At 42.3% G+C, this 15,968-nt stretch overlaps 1 protein-coding gene across 8 annotated transcripts; it reads right to left on the bottom strand.

Annotated features, from left to right (window-relative positions):
- Nucleotides 1-5,893: 5,893 nt before the first annotated feature.
- On the bottom strand, nucleotides 5,894-15,584 carry rbm26 (RNA binding motif protein 26). Of its 8 annotated transcripts, XR_004697079.2 has the most exons (23): nucleotides 15,112-15,584; nucleotides 14,902-15,020; nucleotides 14,429-14,571; nucleotides 14,239-14,330; nucleotides 13,871-14,148; nucleotides 13,157-13,438; nucleotides 12,807-13,049; nucleotides 12,220-12,360; nucleotides 11,745-11,885; nucleotides 11,439-11,547; nucleotides 11,146-11,302; nucleotides 10,249-10,446; nucleotides 9,790-9,891; nucleotides 9,643-9,711; nucleotides 9,444-9,542; nucleotides 9,274-9,348; nucleotides 8,691-8,861; nucleotides 8,416-8,520; nucleotides 8,060-8,257; nucleotides 7,728-7,814; nucleotides 7,495-7,608; nucleotides 6,130-6,975; nucleotides 5,894-6,011 (listed from the first exon to the last, which is right to left on the bottom strand). XR_004697079.2 is itself a non-coding variant. In XM_035159742.2 (22 exons), the coding sequence occupies exons 1-22, from the start codon at nucleotides 15,168-15,170 to the stop codon at nucleotides 6,886-6,888; spliced, it is 3,072 nt and encodes a 1,023-aa protein (XP_035015633.1). In that variant the 5' UTR covers nucleotides 15,171-15,584; the 3' UTR covers nucleotides 5,894-6,885. The 8 variants fall into 8 exon arrangements, 7 of the variants coding, with proteins under 7 accessions (XP_035015633.1, XP_035015644.1, XP_035015653.1 ...); XM_035159742.2 differs by having other exon boundaries at nucleotides 5,894-6,975; XM_035159753.2 differs by having other exon boundaries at nucleotides 5,894-6,975; nucleotides 9,790-9,888.
- Between the last annotated feature and the right edge of the window lie 384 nt (nucleotides 15,585-15,968).

Below are 15,968 nucleotides of genomic sequence, written 5' to 3'. Positions count from 1 at the left end.
AGATCAGGTCCTAAGGTGGTCATATGCTCAGGAATTGAAGGAATTAACAATCGGAGAAAGAGCTCAGTCTGCCTCTGTTTGACGGTAAGAAAATCCAGCAAATCCCTCGCAGCACGTCTATAGCTCACTGTTAAACACATTATGCCTTGATAGTTAGACACTGATATGCATCTAAAATGATAATAATTCATTGTTTTATGGAGGTTTATTAGCCAGAAACAGAGTTGATGCTAATGATGCTAGCTGGCAAAGAAATAGCCAAACACATTAGCCTCTGAGAAACTGTAAATTGTAGGTCTAACAATTAAAGTGGGCATATTATGCTCATATTCATGTTCATAATTTTAATTTGAGTTATTAGTTGAAAAGGTTTGAATGCTCTAACCCAGCGACCCAAAGGACATCAGGATGACATCTTTCAGTGACGTACAGGACTAGGACAGGTCACAGCCAATATGGGGAAGATTTCTATTCGTCTGAAGTATTAGCCGGACTTCTGACGAGTTGCTCCACGAGCTTCAGGAGCAGAGTTCATTCTGAAAACTTTCACAGATTCTCTAGTTACTGCCCTTTTACCTCTTTGGGGTCAAATACCACTCTTGTGGCTACAGCCAGCAGCTGGTTAGCTTAGCTTAGCACAAAGAGTGCAGGCAGGGGGAAACAGCTAGCCTGGCTCCTTATCATAGTGGGTTCAGTCAAGATTACAGTGACAAGTCCTACAGCTCATTTACACAGGGCAGTACAGCTTAGGGGCCTTAGGTCTGTTACTGTAGTTTCAAAAAGCTGTTTACAAATTTGTATGACATCATATTTGGCTTAATAATGTCTTTATATAGGAAAACATATTTAAAAAGCCAGATGCAGATTATAACTATTTTGTCCAATTGTGCAGTTACTGCATTTTGCCTTTGTAGGGCAGTGTCGGCCTTCTCCTTTTATTCTCTCTCCACAGAGTAAACAGGTGGGATTTCAATTCCTTCATTATTACAGTAACCTGCTTCTAATGAGTTATAAGAATTCCAATGACTCAACTTGGTTTAGAATAAATACATAAGCGTGGGTTTGTATCTATGAGGCCTGTAAACGTGGTCTTTTGTTTGTGTTTAATAAGATCTAACAAAGCAGCTGGAGACTGTGTCAAAGCACCATTACAAGATCTGTGATATTCATTTAATCTAAGTATATTAAATTAAATAAAACTCTGGAATATCGAGTAAAGTATTTAAGTATTTAAGCTTTGTAAAATGAGAAAAGATCCAGTCCCTTTCTTTCTTGAATAGTTCAGTTGTTTGATGGATTGACACACGACAAACATGTAGAAAACAATCTATACATACAGATAAAGTTCCAAATTATAAAACATTTCCGCAAATACGAGATGTCCACACACATCCTTACAAATAAAAAAAATGAATTGCCGGTCTGTATTTATCCAAACTGTAAGTGCAGAGTACCAGGAGATCCGTCAGGAGAAGGTTGACATGTTGGGATGATTCTTCAATCTCCATATCAAAGAGCCCAGGAAGCACTGACCCCTCATCAATGACCTGTTATCCCACACTCGTATTTGTTATGTTGCTCAGTTGAATCAATAACGTAAGGTTGCCACTAATCAGTAGAGTCCTGTGGCCGGGGGTCAAGGGTCAGCCTTTAATGTGACCTCTGACACATAATTAAATTGCCATCTTTAACCTCAGTTACAACCTGTCAGGGAGCATTGGATTACATGCTGCAAATCACTGCACCAATCAATGGCAGGCGAGAGGGCAGAGGGGGCGTGGCCTGGCGTGCCCAGCAGTGCCTGCACGGAGATTATCTTTAATGAAGTTGAACTGTACAGTGATCATGTTACTGTAAAGCCTAACTCGATTCTGAATGACATTCTGCAATAACACTGATCCTGACAGGGAAGAGGAGGCTGCAGTTAAAGGGATGGTTCACCCAAAACTGAAAATTCACTCATTATCTACTCAGCACTATGCTGATGAGCGGTGGGTGAAGTGTTGGAGTCCACAACACACGTCTAGAGTCTCAGGGGTAAACAGTGTTGCAGCCAAATACAATTGGAGTAAATGGGAGCTCTTCTTCAGACGTGATAATACAACAGAAAAGAAACATAACATTCTTCCATACTGCTCGTGTGATGTCATCCAAGTGTCCGCAAGCCCCGACATTCATATTCGACTAAATGTCCACTGCTATCTTCCTCGGATATGAATTTTCATTTGGTCTTTTAAGCTGATTTGTTTGCAAACCACCATCAACATTCATTAAGACATTAGTCTAATGTTCACTCTCTCAGGTTTTAGTCTCCACCAAGTCCTGAAGGAAATGTCTGGTAAATACTTAACTACAGCCACTTTAAGTATGAATATGAGGTACTTGTATTCATTTGAGTATTTCTTATTTTTGCAGTCTTCTACTTATAGCTCATTACATTTATACGGCAGCTACAGAGTTTTCTAGATGAACATTTTTACTCCCACTGTTTCCATGTTGTCAGTAGTAAACCTAAGAGCCGTACTTCCCTCTGTTTGCATCATGTTTGTTGATTTATTGATGGTATTTCTCTGGATCACTGAGGACCTGTGGTCAGCAGACAAGGCTAAAGGGCTCCGTTGTCTAACGCAGCAGAATTTCCCAACAAACTCGCGATGATGGAAAGGTGCGTTTGTTGTTATGTGTCTGAGAACTAACAAAGATTTTATAATGTTATATAATCCGGTGAAGGATTAAAACCGAGGCCTCCTTCTTCACACAGGCATTGATTTCACACCAGAAGGGAGGGAAGGAAAGAAAGGTGTCCCCAAACTCAAATGATGCTGAATGACTGTGCTGATTATGATTTAGAGGCTGCTAGTTTGGTTTCAAACTGTGCCTTGCTTTGTGGCCGGGGGCCCTGTGTTGTTTAAAGGGTTGTCGGGTTATAAATACTAAATTAATCATGCTTTTGCTCAACTTGCTGGGGACTGAAATTTGCTTATGAAGGCCCATGATCACATCAAATATTAATGGTTTTACAAAGAAGTGGCATTGTAGCGAAGGGGGCAAGGCGAGTGAGAGCGTGGAGCGCGGGGGTGGGAGGGGTCACTGTTGATTTGAGGTCAGGAGCACCGTCCTCATATCTTCACCTCAGGCGGTTGTAGGTGACACACGAGTGAGTGACCAGAACACGATGTTGCCACATTATCCGTCCATTACGATGAGCGTTGTACGTATAATTCTACAAAATTGCTTAAGTGGTGATTGGTGTTAATTGGCATGCGGCGATGTTTTTGTGTTGTGAAAATGCAGCGATAATATTCAAATGAATCTGAATAAATACATTAGAAGTGCTTAATGTTATGCATTTTCCTAGTTGGAGCATATCCATATGACCGACTTCTCAAACCCCGGGGGGCTTCGAAAAGAAACTACAATCATCTCCACTAACAGGCGGCAAATCTCCGAGCAAACAAAAGTAAAAATTTGAACACAGTTTTCGTTTCCCCCCGAAGTGAGACATATTTTAGATTTCATATCCTTTCTCCACACGCAAAGAAAAAAAAAAAATCATCACAGTTGTAACTCATTCCAAAGTTTAACCCCATTTGTCTCTTTGACACAAATCAGAAAGTAAAGATTTGTATCATGGACGACACGGATGCTGTAAATTTGTTAGCCCATCTCTTCCATCTCTCGCACGGCGCAAATCAACGTCCTCTGGCCGCTGAGACACAAAGGGAGGCGGCCGGAGCTCGCAGACATTCCTGCATGCTGGTCACATCAGCACTGAAGTGGCTGTAAACGACAAGGGGCTCCGTCCTAAATCTGTTTATTCATGTGGCGCGTTCCACACTAAACAATTGTCAGGAAATGTTGGCATTTGTGTCAATCAAACCGGGCTCGTGACGAATAAAAGCCACAGGTTTGTCGACACAAATACACAAACACACGCAGGTAAAACTGCAACAGCTTTGTGTGGAGGCAAATAAACGCCGGTGTGAGTGTGGTGGAACGGCAGGAGGTAAATGAGACGACAGGAGGGGGCATTTAACACTCCCACACCGAGAGATGGAGGGATGAGGGAGAAGAGCTTAAATGAAAAACAGCAGATATTCTACGAGAGCAAATCTGATTTCTCACAATTATCTCTACGAGCGTGACAGGCACCAGGGGTGGCGCAGGAACACTGACCTGGTGGACACTGATTGGGTTATTTGTCCTGGCTCACTCCGAGCTGAGAGATCGTGGACAGCGTCTCTGCAGGTGAACACCAACCGTGTCCAGACAGCAACATCCCTGCCACCTAAACACAGAGACACATATTTATTTTAGTTTAAGGAAAATGAAAGGGTGGCCAGTATTAACCCATGTAAGGTGGTCAGACTGGGACAATGCAAAGGAAAGAGATGCACACAGATAAACATTTTGATGTGTCACAGTAAGAAAAGCACAAACTAGAAGTGCACACGTCCGCCAAGGCCCAACCGTCCTCGAATGAAAACACATTTAAATTCACTTGATCCAGATCTTTATTTGGATCGGCACCAAATTGCACACACAAAAAACACATTTTGGTGTGACCACTGAAATCTGGTGAAAGTGAAATGTGTCAGATGTAATGAAATTCCCTACGGGCAGTCCTAATATGTCATATTCACAGTAACATGAGGTTACTGTGACCTTGACCTTTCACCTCCAGGCACCAAAATATAATCAGTTCATCTTTGAGTCCAAGTAAACGATTGTACCAAATTTAAAGACATTCCCTCAAGCTGATCTTAAGATATCATGTTCAAGAAAAACTTAAAACATACTTTGTGAGGCCACCATGACCTTGACCTTTGACCTTAGGCTACCAAGATGAAATCCAAGCTCAAGTGAATGTTTGTGTCAGATGTGAAACAATTCCTTGACGGCATTCCAGAGATACATCGAGTGTTGTGTTGGCATCTGATAGTGGTGGAGAACCACGATGGAGGTGGCAGCTGATGGTGGATACTAATGGCGGCAGTGGATCATGATTGTGGATTATGGTGGCATCCGATCGTGATGGTGGATCCTGATCGTGGTGGCTGCTGACCGTGGACTATGATTACAAGACTGCTTGATATACAGTATGTCTACTGAGATACCATTACTGACAATAATCCATCAATTCATTTACCTTCCATTATGCTACAAACTGTTTATTCTAACCAATGCTGTAAATACTTGTATCTTTCTGATGTTCTCCTTTACATGTGGCATCTATTGAGAGGGATCTTCACATGTGGATCTCTCTGAGGTTTCTACGTTCTTTTAAAAGTTTTTCCTCACTCATGTTGAGGGTTAAGGACAGAGGATGTCACACCTTGTTAAAGCCCTATGAGACAAATTGTGATTTGTGAATATGGGCTATAAAATAAATAAATAAACAAAATTTGATTGATGGATTGAGATCACCTTCACAAGGCAAAAAATGTGCTTTGTGAGGTCACCGTGACCTTTGATCACCAAAATGTAATCAGTTCATTCTTGAGTCCAAGTGAACATTTGTACCAAATTTGAAGAAATTCCCTCAAGACATTCTTGAGGTACATCAGGTTCACGAGAATGAGACGCACGGACAACCCGAAATCATAATAACATAAAAACGCTTGATCTCGCAATATTAAAGAACGGGTCAATTGAGTCAAGTTCTCTCTACAAGCGATGAGCTCCTAAATGAACATATTTTCTTGAATACTAAGGATCAGGGGACCTGGCGTGTCGTCATCATAGTCATATATATATATATATATATATAATTAAAGTTTAGGGCTTAGCTTAAATATTACTTTGCCTTTCATTAACCAAAATAATAAAATAACTGGTTCAATAAGTTACATCAGACAAGTATCACACTCAAGTCAAATAACTTAAAACTAAATGTTTATAAATATAGTATTTTAATACAGCTGTTCTTAGTTTACAATAAAAGTTTACATTGTAAAATGTTGGAGCCTCATGGAGGAAGAAGACCGGTGGCTGGAAACTGCCGACACGTCCTGCAACAAAAAGAAAAGGTGTTATTGTTTTATTGGAATCTGGATTATAAATGTTAAAGGTTAAATACATTTCTGCTGTTTGCAAATAAAACATTTACAGACTGCGTCATGTTCTTACCTTGGGCGTTAAAATCAGGGCTGAATATTCAGTTACCTTACCGACCCAACATTATGGAAATGTTGATAGGATTTTTTAGGATTGTTTGCTCTTTTGGGGAAGAGGAAGTTTTTTTTTGTTTTTTGAAATGGTCTTTTTCAACTCGAGTCTTTTTTTTTTTTAACTGCAAAGATTTTTTTTTTGTTTTTTTGATTCTTTTTTTTCCTTGTTTTTCTTTTTTTGTTTTCGGCAGTTTGTTTTCAGACCATTTCAATTCTTTATTTTTTGTACAATTCAAAGTAAAGCCAAGAACTGAGAAGCCAAGCGTTCATACAAATCATTTAAACCCCGACATAAAATATTTACACATGAGCATTTTAAGTCAATCTAATACTTTTCAGCAAGAGCTACGGCCTGTGATGCTGTGAAATTACAACGTAGGTTTGGTTTTCCTTAAACTGAGAGTTTAACAAATGTGTCTTAATTGGATCAGGTGTCACATGTCCAAACAAAGTATGTGTTCTGTGAAACAAAATAACTAAATCAAAAGAAAAAAGTTCTAGTTCTACATTAAGAGCATTAAAAAATTCACCATTGCTGCATCTGATACACACATTAAAATTAATCAAACTCACAATGTTCTTTTGCTAGTTACATTTTTGTGAGAAAAAAAAAAAAAAACATGACTTCTAAACAGGCATTGAAATCTAATAAAGTTGCTGGATTGTTGCTCCTTTTCCGCACCGGTGCGCCCAGAGACGAGCATGTGACTGGTCTTCATCTGCGCCAGGAGCGTGGCTCGTTGTCATCCTCTTCCTCGTCGTCGTCCTGCAGCAGGTCGTCCTCACTCAGCGACTCTTCTGGGTACTGAGGAGGAAAAGAACACAATTCTAGTTAAACTTTTTACTTTCAGCACTTAACTTTCGACGTATATTCAGAAAACCTCGAGGGGAACAGAATTCTCAGTTTGACAGTGTGATGCTTGCTGTAATGTTTGATGGCTCCCTCTTGTGTTCCCCAATTGTACAACAACAAGAAACAAGCTGTTCTGAACGGTTATCTGACCAGAGAGTTTACCATAAATATTCCCTTAAAAGTAAATACTTCAGAATAAATCTTTGTATCAATATGAAGGGCCACACTATCTCACTTATCAACTTTACAGAGAAGCTGACACAAATCACCAGCTTCTATAAAAGGGAACAATTCCATTCTCATTAGAAGTTTAAAATGTAATTACCTGAATATGTTCAAATAATACATTCTAGGTATTAATTATGTTATCGTTCATTTACCACTACCAAGACAATGTGGAAGATCCTAAATTTGACTTGTTGTAACTCTGAATAAATAAAGATATATGCAAAGTGAGTAATGCCCACAAACCTCATCATCTTCCGGTTCTGCTCCATCAGCATCTGCAGCACTGAGAGTAATGGCAGGCTTGTGCCACGCCAGGCGTAAAGTCTGGTTGTTGAACCTCACTCCATGAAGAGCCGCCTACAGGGGGACATGACCGAGGGGAAACAGGTGAGTCAGGTGCAGTGAAGCAGACTCGACCGCAGCTCAGAGCTCCAGTCAAGATAAAACAATACAGAGGAGGAAAGGAAATGTTTCACCTGTTCAGCCTCTGCTCTGGTCTTAAAAGAGATGACAGCTGACTGGTTGTTTTCATTTATCCGGCCGTCTTCAATCTCTCCAAATTGCTTCAAAATCATGAACAGACAACATTTTGGTCACTTTACAAAACACATTCAATCCTGTTCAACTGTTGCAATAATAGAAGATGCATTTCTAAGAATTTTTTCAAGTACCAGGTAAAATATTACAGAAAAAAATCCTAAGTGACTCTGTTATGGTGCTGGTTTTTCTGGTTCTGGTTTTTCTTTTAGTGTTGTTGCACCATTGGACAACAGTGAGAAATGTTTCAGCCGTTTTTCAGTGGACTTACAGCAAAGTGTGGCAGCAGGTCTACACAGTCGGCCTCGGTGAAACCCGAAATCTCCAGCACTCGTGGTCGATGGTCCACGACTGCGTGCACACCTCTTCCCCGTCCTCTGGAGCCCCTCCCCCGGGACCTGTGAGCCCCGCGGCCACGACTGTGGACCCCTCTGCCTCGCCCTGGTGACAGGAGTCCTCTTTTAGCTGCCTGAATTAAAAAAACAAAAGCACATAAATGGAAAGAAGTAAAAGAGAGCACAAATATCTGAATACCATTTGAGGGTGCCAGAGCACAAGTTACCTCAAATGCCAGCTGTGTATTTTAGAACTTTTAGACAGTTTTGTCTTTCAAGTGCAAGTAAATACCTCAATTTGAAGCTGGGTATACTTGATCTTCAGTAATGCTGTGTCCTCTCCTGCCTGAGTCTTCTTGTACAGGTCCAGCTCCGCATCCAGCAGTTCCTTCTGTGCCTGGAAGTATTAAAAACTCCTTTCACTTAGAACTTTTAGATGATTGAAGTTTTATATCCAAGGCCAACAAAAGAATCTAAACTTAAACATCACAATCTATTGGTTTTGAAGAGTAGGACTTTTGAGTGTCTATGTGTTGTAGGGATGGTGGCAGCTGGGGGAATGTTTACCTGAGCCTTGCTCTTGTTGATGCGTAGTGGGTTGTTGGTGCTGCTCGAGATTCCCTTTATCTCCTCCTGCAGTTTGGTGATGCTCTTGGTTAACGTGCCCAAAGTTGCCATGATCATGGCCTTGTCCTCGGCCTTCATTGCTTTGTTCTTCTCTATTTTGGATATCAGGAGCTGCAGAAAGACAAAGAATTTAAATATTAGCTGCTCTATATTACTACCTCTTGAAGCACACACCGTCAGCCACAGGTCACATGGTAAGAAACATATTATGTCACTCACAACTACATTTTGGGTCAAAATTAGCACCATGACTCGTTCTTTAATCCCTTTTTACTCGGATCACACAGTGCACATGTTGGACAAACACCTTTCAAACCCTGTTGGTTTAGCTCCACAAACAAATCACAGCCGTCCACTGACTGGCTCAGGGACTCTGTCGCCTCGTGTTGCTTTAGAGATGCGTCAGACTTCTTTTATAGCTCCCATGCTGAGAATTAATTTTTGTGTTGGAAGGTTGTAGATCTAAATGCTGTCAGTTGATAGGGACACTTGAATATATATAAGTTTTTATACGCTTTCTCACCTTTTGTGTCTCAATGTGCTTCTCCAATATTTCCTGCTTCTTCTTCCGTACGTCCTGCTGTAGTCTTAGAGCTTCCTGTAAAAAGGGTCATGTTTTCAGTGTGAGAAAACTAATTGCTTTCTTCCCTTAGAGTATCTCTTCCTGCCATTCCCTCTGTTTTCTCCTCTCACCTGTTTCTTCTTCAGGGCTTCCTCTGAGGTTTTCTGGGCTGCCTTCAGGGCAACAGGGTTGTACACGGTTTTTGTGAGACCCATGGATGTAGAGAACACCTGACAAAGGGGGAGAAAAGTGATCACACAAAGGATTCAACATGATTTGAAGTAGGAGGACAGATTCTCCAAGAAACAAAAATTCAAAACAGAGGGTTACTTTTTCAACGGGAGCTGCTGGTTTTGAGGAAAAGCCCAAACGTTCCTTCACTGACACTTTAGAGGGATTCTAAATAAAAAAAGATCATGTTTATACCCACATTTTGAAAACTGACAAGTATATGTAAGAACCTCACATCACACACACCTGAGTGGCTGCACTGGAGTCTTGGGAGGGCTCAGAGTTAGGAGGGAGCATTGGTCCAAGGCGATCTTTGACTGACTGCTTCAGAGAGGTAGCTGAAGGCTGCTGATCGACAAAAGGCGTTAATCACAATAGGTCAGGATTAATGAGGTACGTGAAACAGTTCTGATATTTCAGTTTTTTGGCTGCATCTGCCTTTTCCACTTTATTTAGACTTTCCTACCTAAATCACCTCTTCTTTACCGCTCTAAAAACAGTACTTGCCAGTCACATGGCAGCACGACTTGTGTTTTGGAGCAGCAAAGAAGAAGTGATTTCCGGGGAAAGAAAAGCAGTTTTATCAGGGTGAAACTAATGTACTTTGAAGACGTGGTATCAGATTGGTAGATGGATTCAGTTACTCGCCAACTCGGTGCTTGTACTCTACTACTCATGAATGACAATGTTAAAATCAGCTTTTACCAGGGCTGGCTGGGTCTGTGGCTGATGCTGCTGCTGTGGGTGAGACTGGCCATGTGCATCATTCCCATCATCACGGAACCAGTGCACCCTGATGAAGCGGTTGTTGAGAACAGCCTCTGTGCTTTGCATAGCTCGCTTGGTCTCATCTGGAGACGCAAACTGGATCAGGGCCCCCTCTGGGTCGTTCTGGTAGGCCACCTGTAGAAAGAGATCAAATGGTCAAATGAATCAGGTATTTGAAGAATTTTACACAAGCCTGTAAATCCTGGATCATTTATCTGAACTGTACCTCAACAGTGTAAGGTTATCAAATGCACATGAGTAACTTAATGAGGTTATATGAGGGATAGAACACAAGAAATGCAGCTCCGGACACTTCACAAGTAAACTACATGCATTGAGTGTTTCACACGAAGAAGACAAAGGACAAAATTAACTTAATAAAAGTAACGTAAGGTAGAAAAAAAACTGTTGAGGAGCACTGCAGCCACCTTGTGGTGAGAAACTGTATAACTGCTACTGGCTGCTCCCCCATAACCCTAAACTGTGTTTTTTCAATCTGTGGCAAAGTTGACCACCCAACCTCAACTCTATGATGCAATTCTCAGGTTTCCAAAAGGATTTTCCAAAAAGTGATACATACTAAAAATAAAATGTACTAATGTGGATGTAGCCAAAGTGGAGGTACTGAGTGATAAAAACCAGTAACAAAGACAAAACCGCTTCTTAAAAATCCCAAATACAAATAAACTCTGTAGTGTTTTTTAAATCCCTTAACATACATACACATCAGTGACCTATTGAGCAGCTTCATTGTTTGCATGACACAGTAACTACATGTTTTCCTGATTAAACATCAGAGCTGTGACTTCATGTCTGTAGCACCGCTGCACTGACCTGCAGGTTGACGATGGTGCCAAACTTGCTGAAATGTTCATTGAGTTTGCTGATGTTGTTGAGATCTGGGGGAATTTGCCGAACCAGCAGCTTGGTGTTGGTAGAGAACGGAGGTCTTTTGTGGTAGCCCTGGTGGTTGGGTTTGATAAAGTTGGGTCTGAGCAGAGAAGGGAAATTATAGAATAATTCAGTGAGGAAAATATTAATCACACATCAGTTGAATTTTCTTTAAACAATATGTTAAAGGGAAGCATATGACTTGTTTTATCTTAAAAAGGGAAAATGTGTCTTACTTGTCAAACCAAGGTTTATTTGAGAGGAGGCCTCCATCGTGAGAAATAGCTGGTCTATTTCTCGGATCAGATTCCATTACAATCCGCATACAGTTGTTAGGAATCTTGTCTGGTGAGGGACAAATGCTGACAGATCAGTTTGGAAACTACATAACACTCAACACAAATACAGTACCATGTAATAATGGTGTTTTCTTTGTTTGTGAAGCAGCAACAGGCGGCACACAGGCCAAAGGACAAAGTGTGATAATATGTTTTGAGACAATCTATTCAAAGCTCCAATAGCTCAGTTCACAAGAACAATACCTCTCTTTGGCTGGTCCACCTCCCCCATTGTGAGGCCAATCAGGTTGGGTCTCTGGGCATTGACCCTGTGGCGGTAGATTGGTCTGGAGGTGTTGGTGATGCTGGGAGCTTCAGGATTGTACACATCTGTCTCATAGTTGTCTGTTAAGCAGAGAGGATTATTTAATTCATAAAAGCGCAAATGCAAGATACATTAACAGTGATTCATAAATACTAAAATAATGCCCTGTCCCAATTCACCCCATAGCCGTACCACTTCGCCCAACCCCTTCGTTTTGCACGTGGCCAAGAAGGGATAGTGTTGTCACATTTTGTTATGTGATTTAGGGGTGGCGGCCATGTAGCCCTTCAAACACCCCTTCAAACGTGGTACATTCAGAAATTACCAGCGAAGGGCACTTTATATCAAGGGGTAGGGCCATGGGAGAGGAATTGGGACAGGGCCTAAATGTGGAGCTTTACACACGGCCATTACCGGCGTTGAAGAGCGGCCCCGGAGCCTGAGGAAGTGAGGGTCGCATCCCAGAAGTGACGATGGTGGGAACAGAGCTTGTGATGGAATTGGGAGGAGCATCCATTCCTGATGGTTGCAACGGAGGAAGGGGAGGAGGCGGACCTGTGTCAGACAGAACAAAATTAATAACACAGAAGCAAAACAAGAACTTGACAAACTAATTTGCTTGTCCTTTGGTTGATTATATTAACTTGCCATAGCAACAATCACGTGTCTATGTTAGTATGACAATAACTGTATGTACAATAACTATCTAACTGAGATAATATCAGAGGATTAACCAATAATGAAAATAAAAATTAGCTGCAGCACTACATGTATTTCTGTCTACCAATCTAAACTTAAAACTAGTTCTCATGAAGGTTTACACAGAAAAATATATTTATAAATCAATTATTAGTAGTATTGGATATCTGCTGATAGCAGCAGCTGAAAGTTCTAGACAGCATTGCTAATGCTAATGTTGTTTGCTAATGAGAATGAGAATAGGAGCTGGGTAAACCTGCACTGACTGAGTTTTGTTTTGTTCATATAAACTGAACTCATACCTGCAACAGGTGGAAGGCTGGGTGGAAGGGCACCCGGTGGGGGCACAGGGGGCCGCAGGTTTACAGGTGGGGGGTTCATGAGAGGTGGTGGGGGTGGGAGCCCAGGTGGCGGTGGGCCATCCACACCTGTGATTGGCGGAGGTTGGAAAGGCAGCATATTGGGCAAATTGACATCTTCCACAACGACTGGGTCACTTCCATGGTCAAAAGGACACATGTCCCCACGCATGCAGAAACCCTTTTCTGGAAAACACAGCAAACACAGGTAGAACATCAATCACACTGAAATCTAATAATAAAAACAGCATGTCTGCAGACTTCCTGCAAAACGTTTTGCCAAGTTTTCTCACCATCATAGTCACGGCATCGATTCCTCTGTTGAGGAGGTGGTGGCCCCCTACCGAAAGGGACACGATCGACAGGGAGATCAGGGCAAAAGTCTGTCCAACTCTCGCTGCTGTTGTTGCTGTGATGGTGTGTGGGGGCGATGACTGTAATGGTGCTGCTCAGTGACGGCACAGGGAAGTGTGTAGTGGTTGCAGTGGAGACCTGGGATGCTGCAGCGTAGCCGTCACCGCTCTCTGGCCTCTCCACGCGTTCATGATCGAACTTCATTTTTGCAGGATCTCGTTCTGTGAACAGACAGTGGCCATGAATAGTAGTAAAACAAGACTGGGTCTTAGTATGTGGCTAGACCATGTGTGGTCCATGTGCAAAATTGAGGATGTGGTTGAGAACTTTTGGTGTAAACAACTACTTGAAATGGGATGTAGCCAAAGGCTGTTCAAAAAGATGGAAAATAGTGTAATTTGCCTATTGGTGTATTCATGACATCACACTTCATATTTGCATTCAGTTGAGTCTCAGCCGGTTTTCACCCTTTATCTATTTGCTTCTCTCTGTGCTCACATATGCAGTGTTTAATTACAGCCAAGTTCCAGATAAAGCTTGTTGTTTGTTCTGTTTCCATTGTCAAGTAAGAATGAAATAGTGATTAAAACACGGTCCATTAATACCAAATGTTAACATTGTTGTGTTTCTAAACCTGGACTTTGGAGTCTTACCTCGACTCCTGCTTTGAGACCTGGTTCTGCTGTGGGTCCTGCTCCTGCTGCGTTCTCGATCCCTCTCTCTGTCCCGGTCTCTGTCTCTATCCCTGTCCCTTTCTCTGTCACGATCCCGGATGCGGTCCTTGCTCCAACTGCGGCTGCGGCTACGGCTGTAGGTGCGACTGCGGCCTCTCCTGCGATTGTAGCGTTCGCGGTACGAGTCCCTCCTTGGCTGGATGCGGTCGTACTCTCTCTTCCTGGAGCGATCGTCTCTCTTGCGGTCATCGACTCTCCTAAACATGTGGATAAACAACGACAAAGTAATTAGCTAAATGTTATAACGAGCTGAAGACAAAATGTTCAACGGGGAGGTGTGCACGCACCTGCTATCTCTACTGTAGCGAGAGCTTGATTGTGGAGGGCTGTGATTCAGCCGCCGGGAAAACTTCTTCTCTCGTTCTTCATCCCGATTTATCTGAACAAAAAAGGGCAACATGGCAAAAATAACATGTATTTAAAGAGAGCCTGTGATGTGCGTGTTCCTCTTGTTTAAAGCGTATCATACGGTGGTACCATAGTATGATGAGAGAAAATTACATCATCTTTTTTCTGCTCGTCTTTCTCAACTTTGCCCAGAGAGGATGGATGCTCTGGCGGTGGGAGGTAGCTTTTGTTGTTCACGGCTTCAAACAGCTTGTCCACGAAAAGCTGCGTCTCTGAAAAAGAAGAAGAAGAACCGAAGCAAACATTTGAATACATTGATACTTATTTATATCCTTCAGCTGAACCCAGATAAATAAAAACGAGGCTTTTGTGAAGCAGGGGATGAATTATCCCAGTAAATGCATCTCTCTCATATGTTCACAGAGCTAACCGTTCGCATCTTTTTTTTCAGTTTGACGTGATTCAGAAGTAACGCCAGAACCACGCTAACTGCTTTTATAACGTTTTTCCCGGTTTGCAAACATCGTGGTTTACCTCAGTGACCCGCAGGTTGGGGGGAAATAATACATGTCAGGAACCAGGTCGGTGGGGGATTTAAATACCTTTCTGAAGAAATACATCCAACTGGTCGATACACAGGGCTTTGAGTTCCTTCTCACTTTTATCCTTCTTTACCAGGGCAACGACATACTTGGCGAGGGCGGAGGGGTCTGCATCACAGCTGGAGACGAGAGGAGAACAACCCATAAAAAACCACGGGAATAAAGAATAAACGACCAGAGCTTGTGATGCTAACGGCTAACGCTACTTACATGGGCTCAAGGGTCTCAGACAGCCATGTTTTCAAGGCATCGAGGTTTTCAATGATCATTTTAGATGCAGCCAAACTTCCACCGCGGCCTCGGTGAACGCCACCGGGATGATGTCACTCGCCGAGTCTGCTACTTTCAATGGGGTCACACTTTAGTAATATTTGATTGGGGCCGGGGCGTCAAAAGCAGCGTTGAGCTAAACTTAGCTCAGCGTTAGCCAGGCGAGCTAGCTAGTTAGCGGAGGTCTGTTCCAGGCCCCAAACGCGCGGTTTGATTCCTCAACTCTCGTCATACATTTGTCCTGGAAGTGAACATGGAGCGAGAGCGGCATCAGTCAAAGTTCAGCCAAACAAAACATGGCTGTTGGGGAGTAATATTTAACTGTTCAACGTGAAGGGAAATCCACGCTTCACTTTCCACTGTGTCTCCTCACGCAAGCTAACGTGCCATGGCCACTATTTACTTCCGCTCGTGGGTCTCGTCGGCGAAATCCCGCGAGAGGTAGGCGGGCCGTCCGTCGGTGACGCGAATTCTCTGCAGAACCGACATCATCACAAACTGCATCAAAATCCTCATGTTTTAATAATGTTGAGTGTTTTAATAGAAACATTATAACCTGTGTGGAGGTTGAACTTACATTGTGAACTACATAAGACGGGAGGGGTTAATCAAATTAAAGTTGTAAAACGAGGCTTCCCTCCTTTTGGCAGTAGGTGATAATATCTCTATCACTACATAAACAGACTAATAGATCTGTTCAGGTCAAAACCCATCTCTTGTTTCTCTTCAGATCGTATCAATCTTTCACTTTTGCAACAGTCTAAGACATCAAATGAATCTGTTACCACTGACGCTGA

Source organism: Hippoglossus stenolepis, chromosome 1 (assembly GCF_022539355.2).
Source record: "Hippoglossus stenolepis isolate QCI-W04-F060 chromosome 1, HSTE1.2, whole genome shotgun sequence".
In the NCBI taxonomy this organism is placed as follows: Eukaryota; Metazoa; Chordata; class Actinopteri; order Pleuronectiformes; family Pleuronectidae; genus Hippoglossus; species Hippoglossus stenolepis.
The sequence above is the reverse complement of the archived record's forward strand: the minus strand, read 5'-3'. Positions and strand labels throughout refer to the sequence as shown.

Excerpts from the sequence above, each read along its gene's own strand:
- rbm26 (XM_035159742.2), bottom strand. The coding sequence starts at position 15,170 with ATGATCATTGAAAACCTCGATGCCTTGAAAACATGGCTGTCTGAGACC. Across the intron at positions 14,331-14,428 it reads TTTTCTCTCATCATACTATG|ATAAATCGGGATGAAGAACG; the intron begins GTACCACCGTAT and ends TTTTTTGTTCAG. Across the intron at positions 6,976-7,494 it reads CAGAACCGGAAGATGATGAG|TACCCAGAAGAGTCGCTGAG; the intron begins GTTTGTGGGCAT and ends TTTCCTCCTCAG.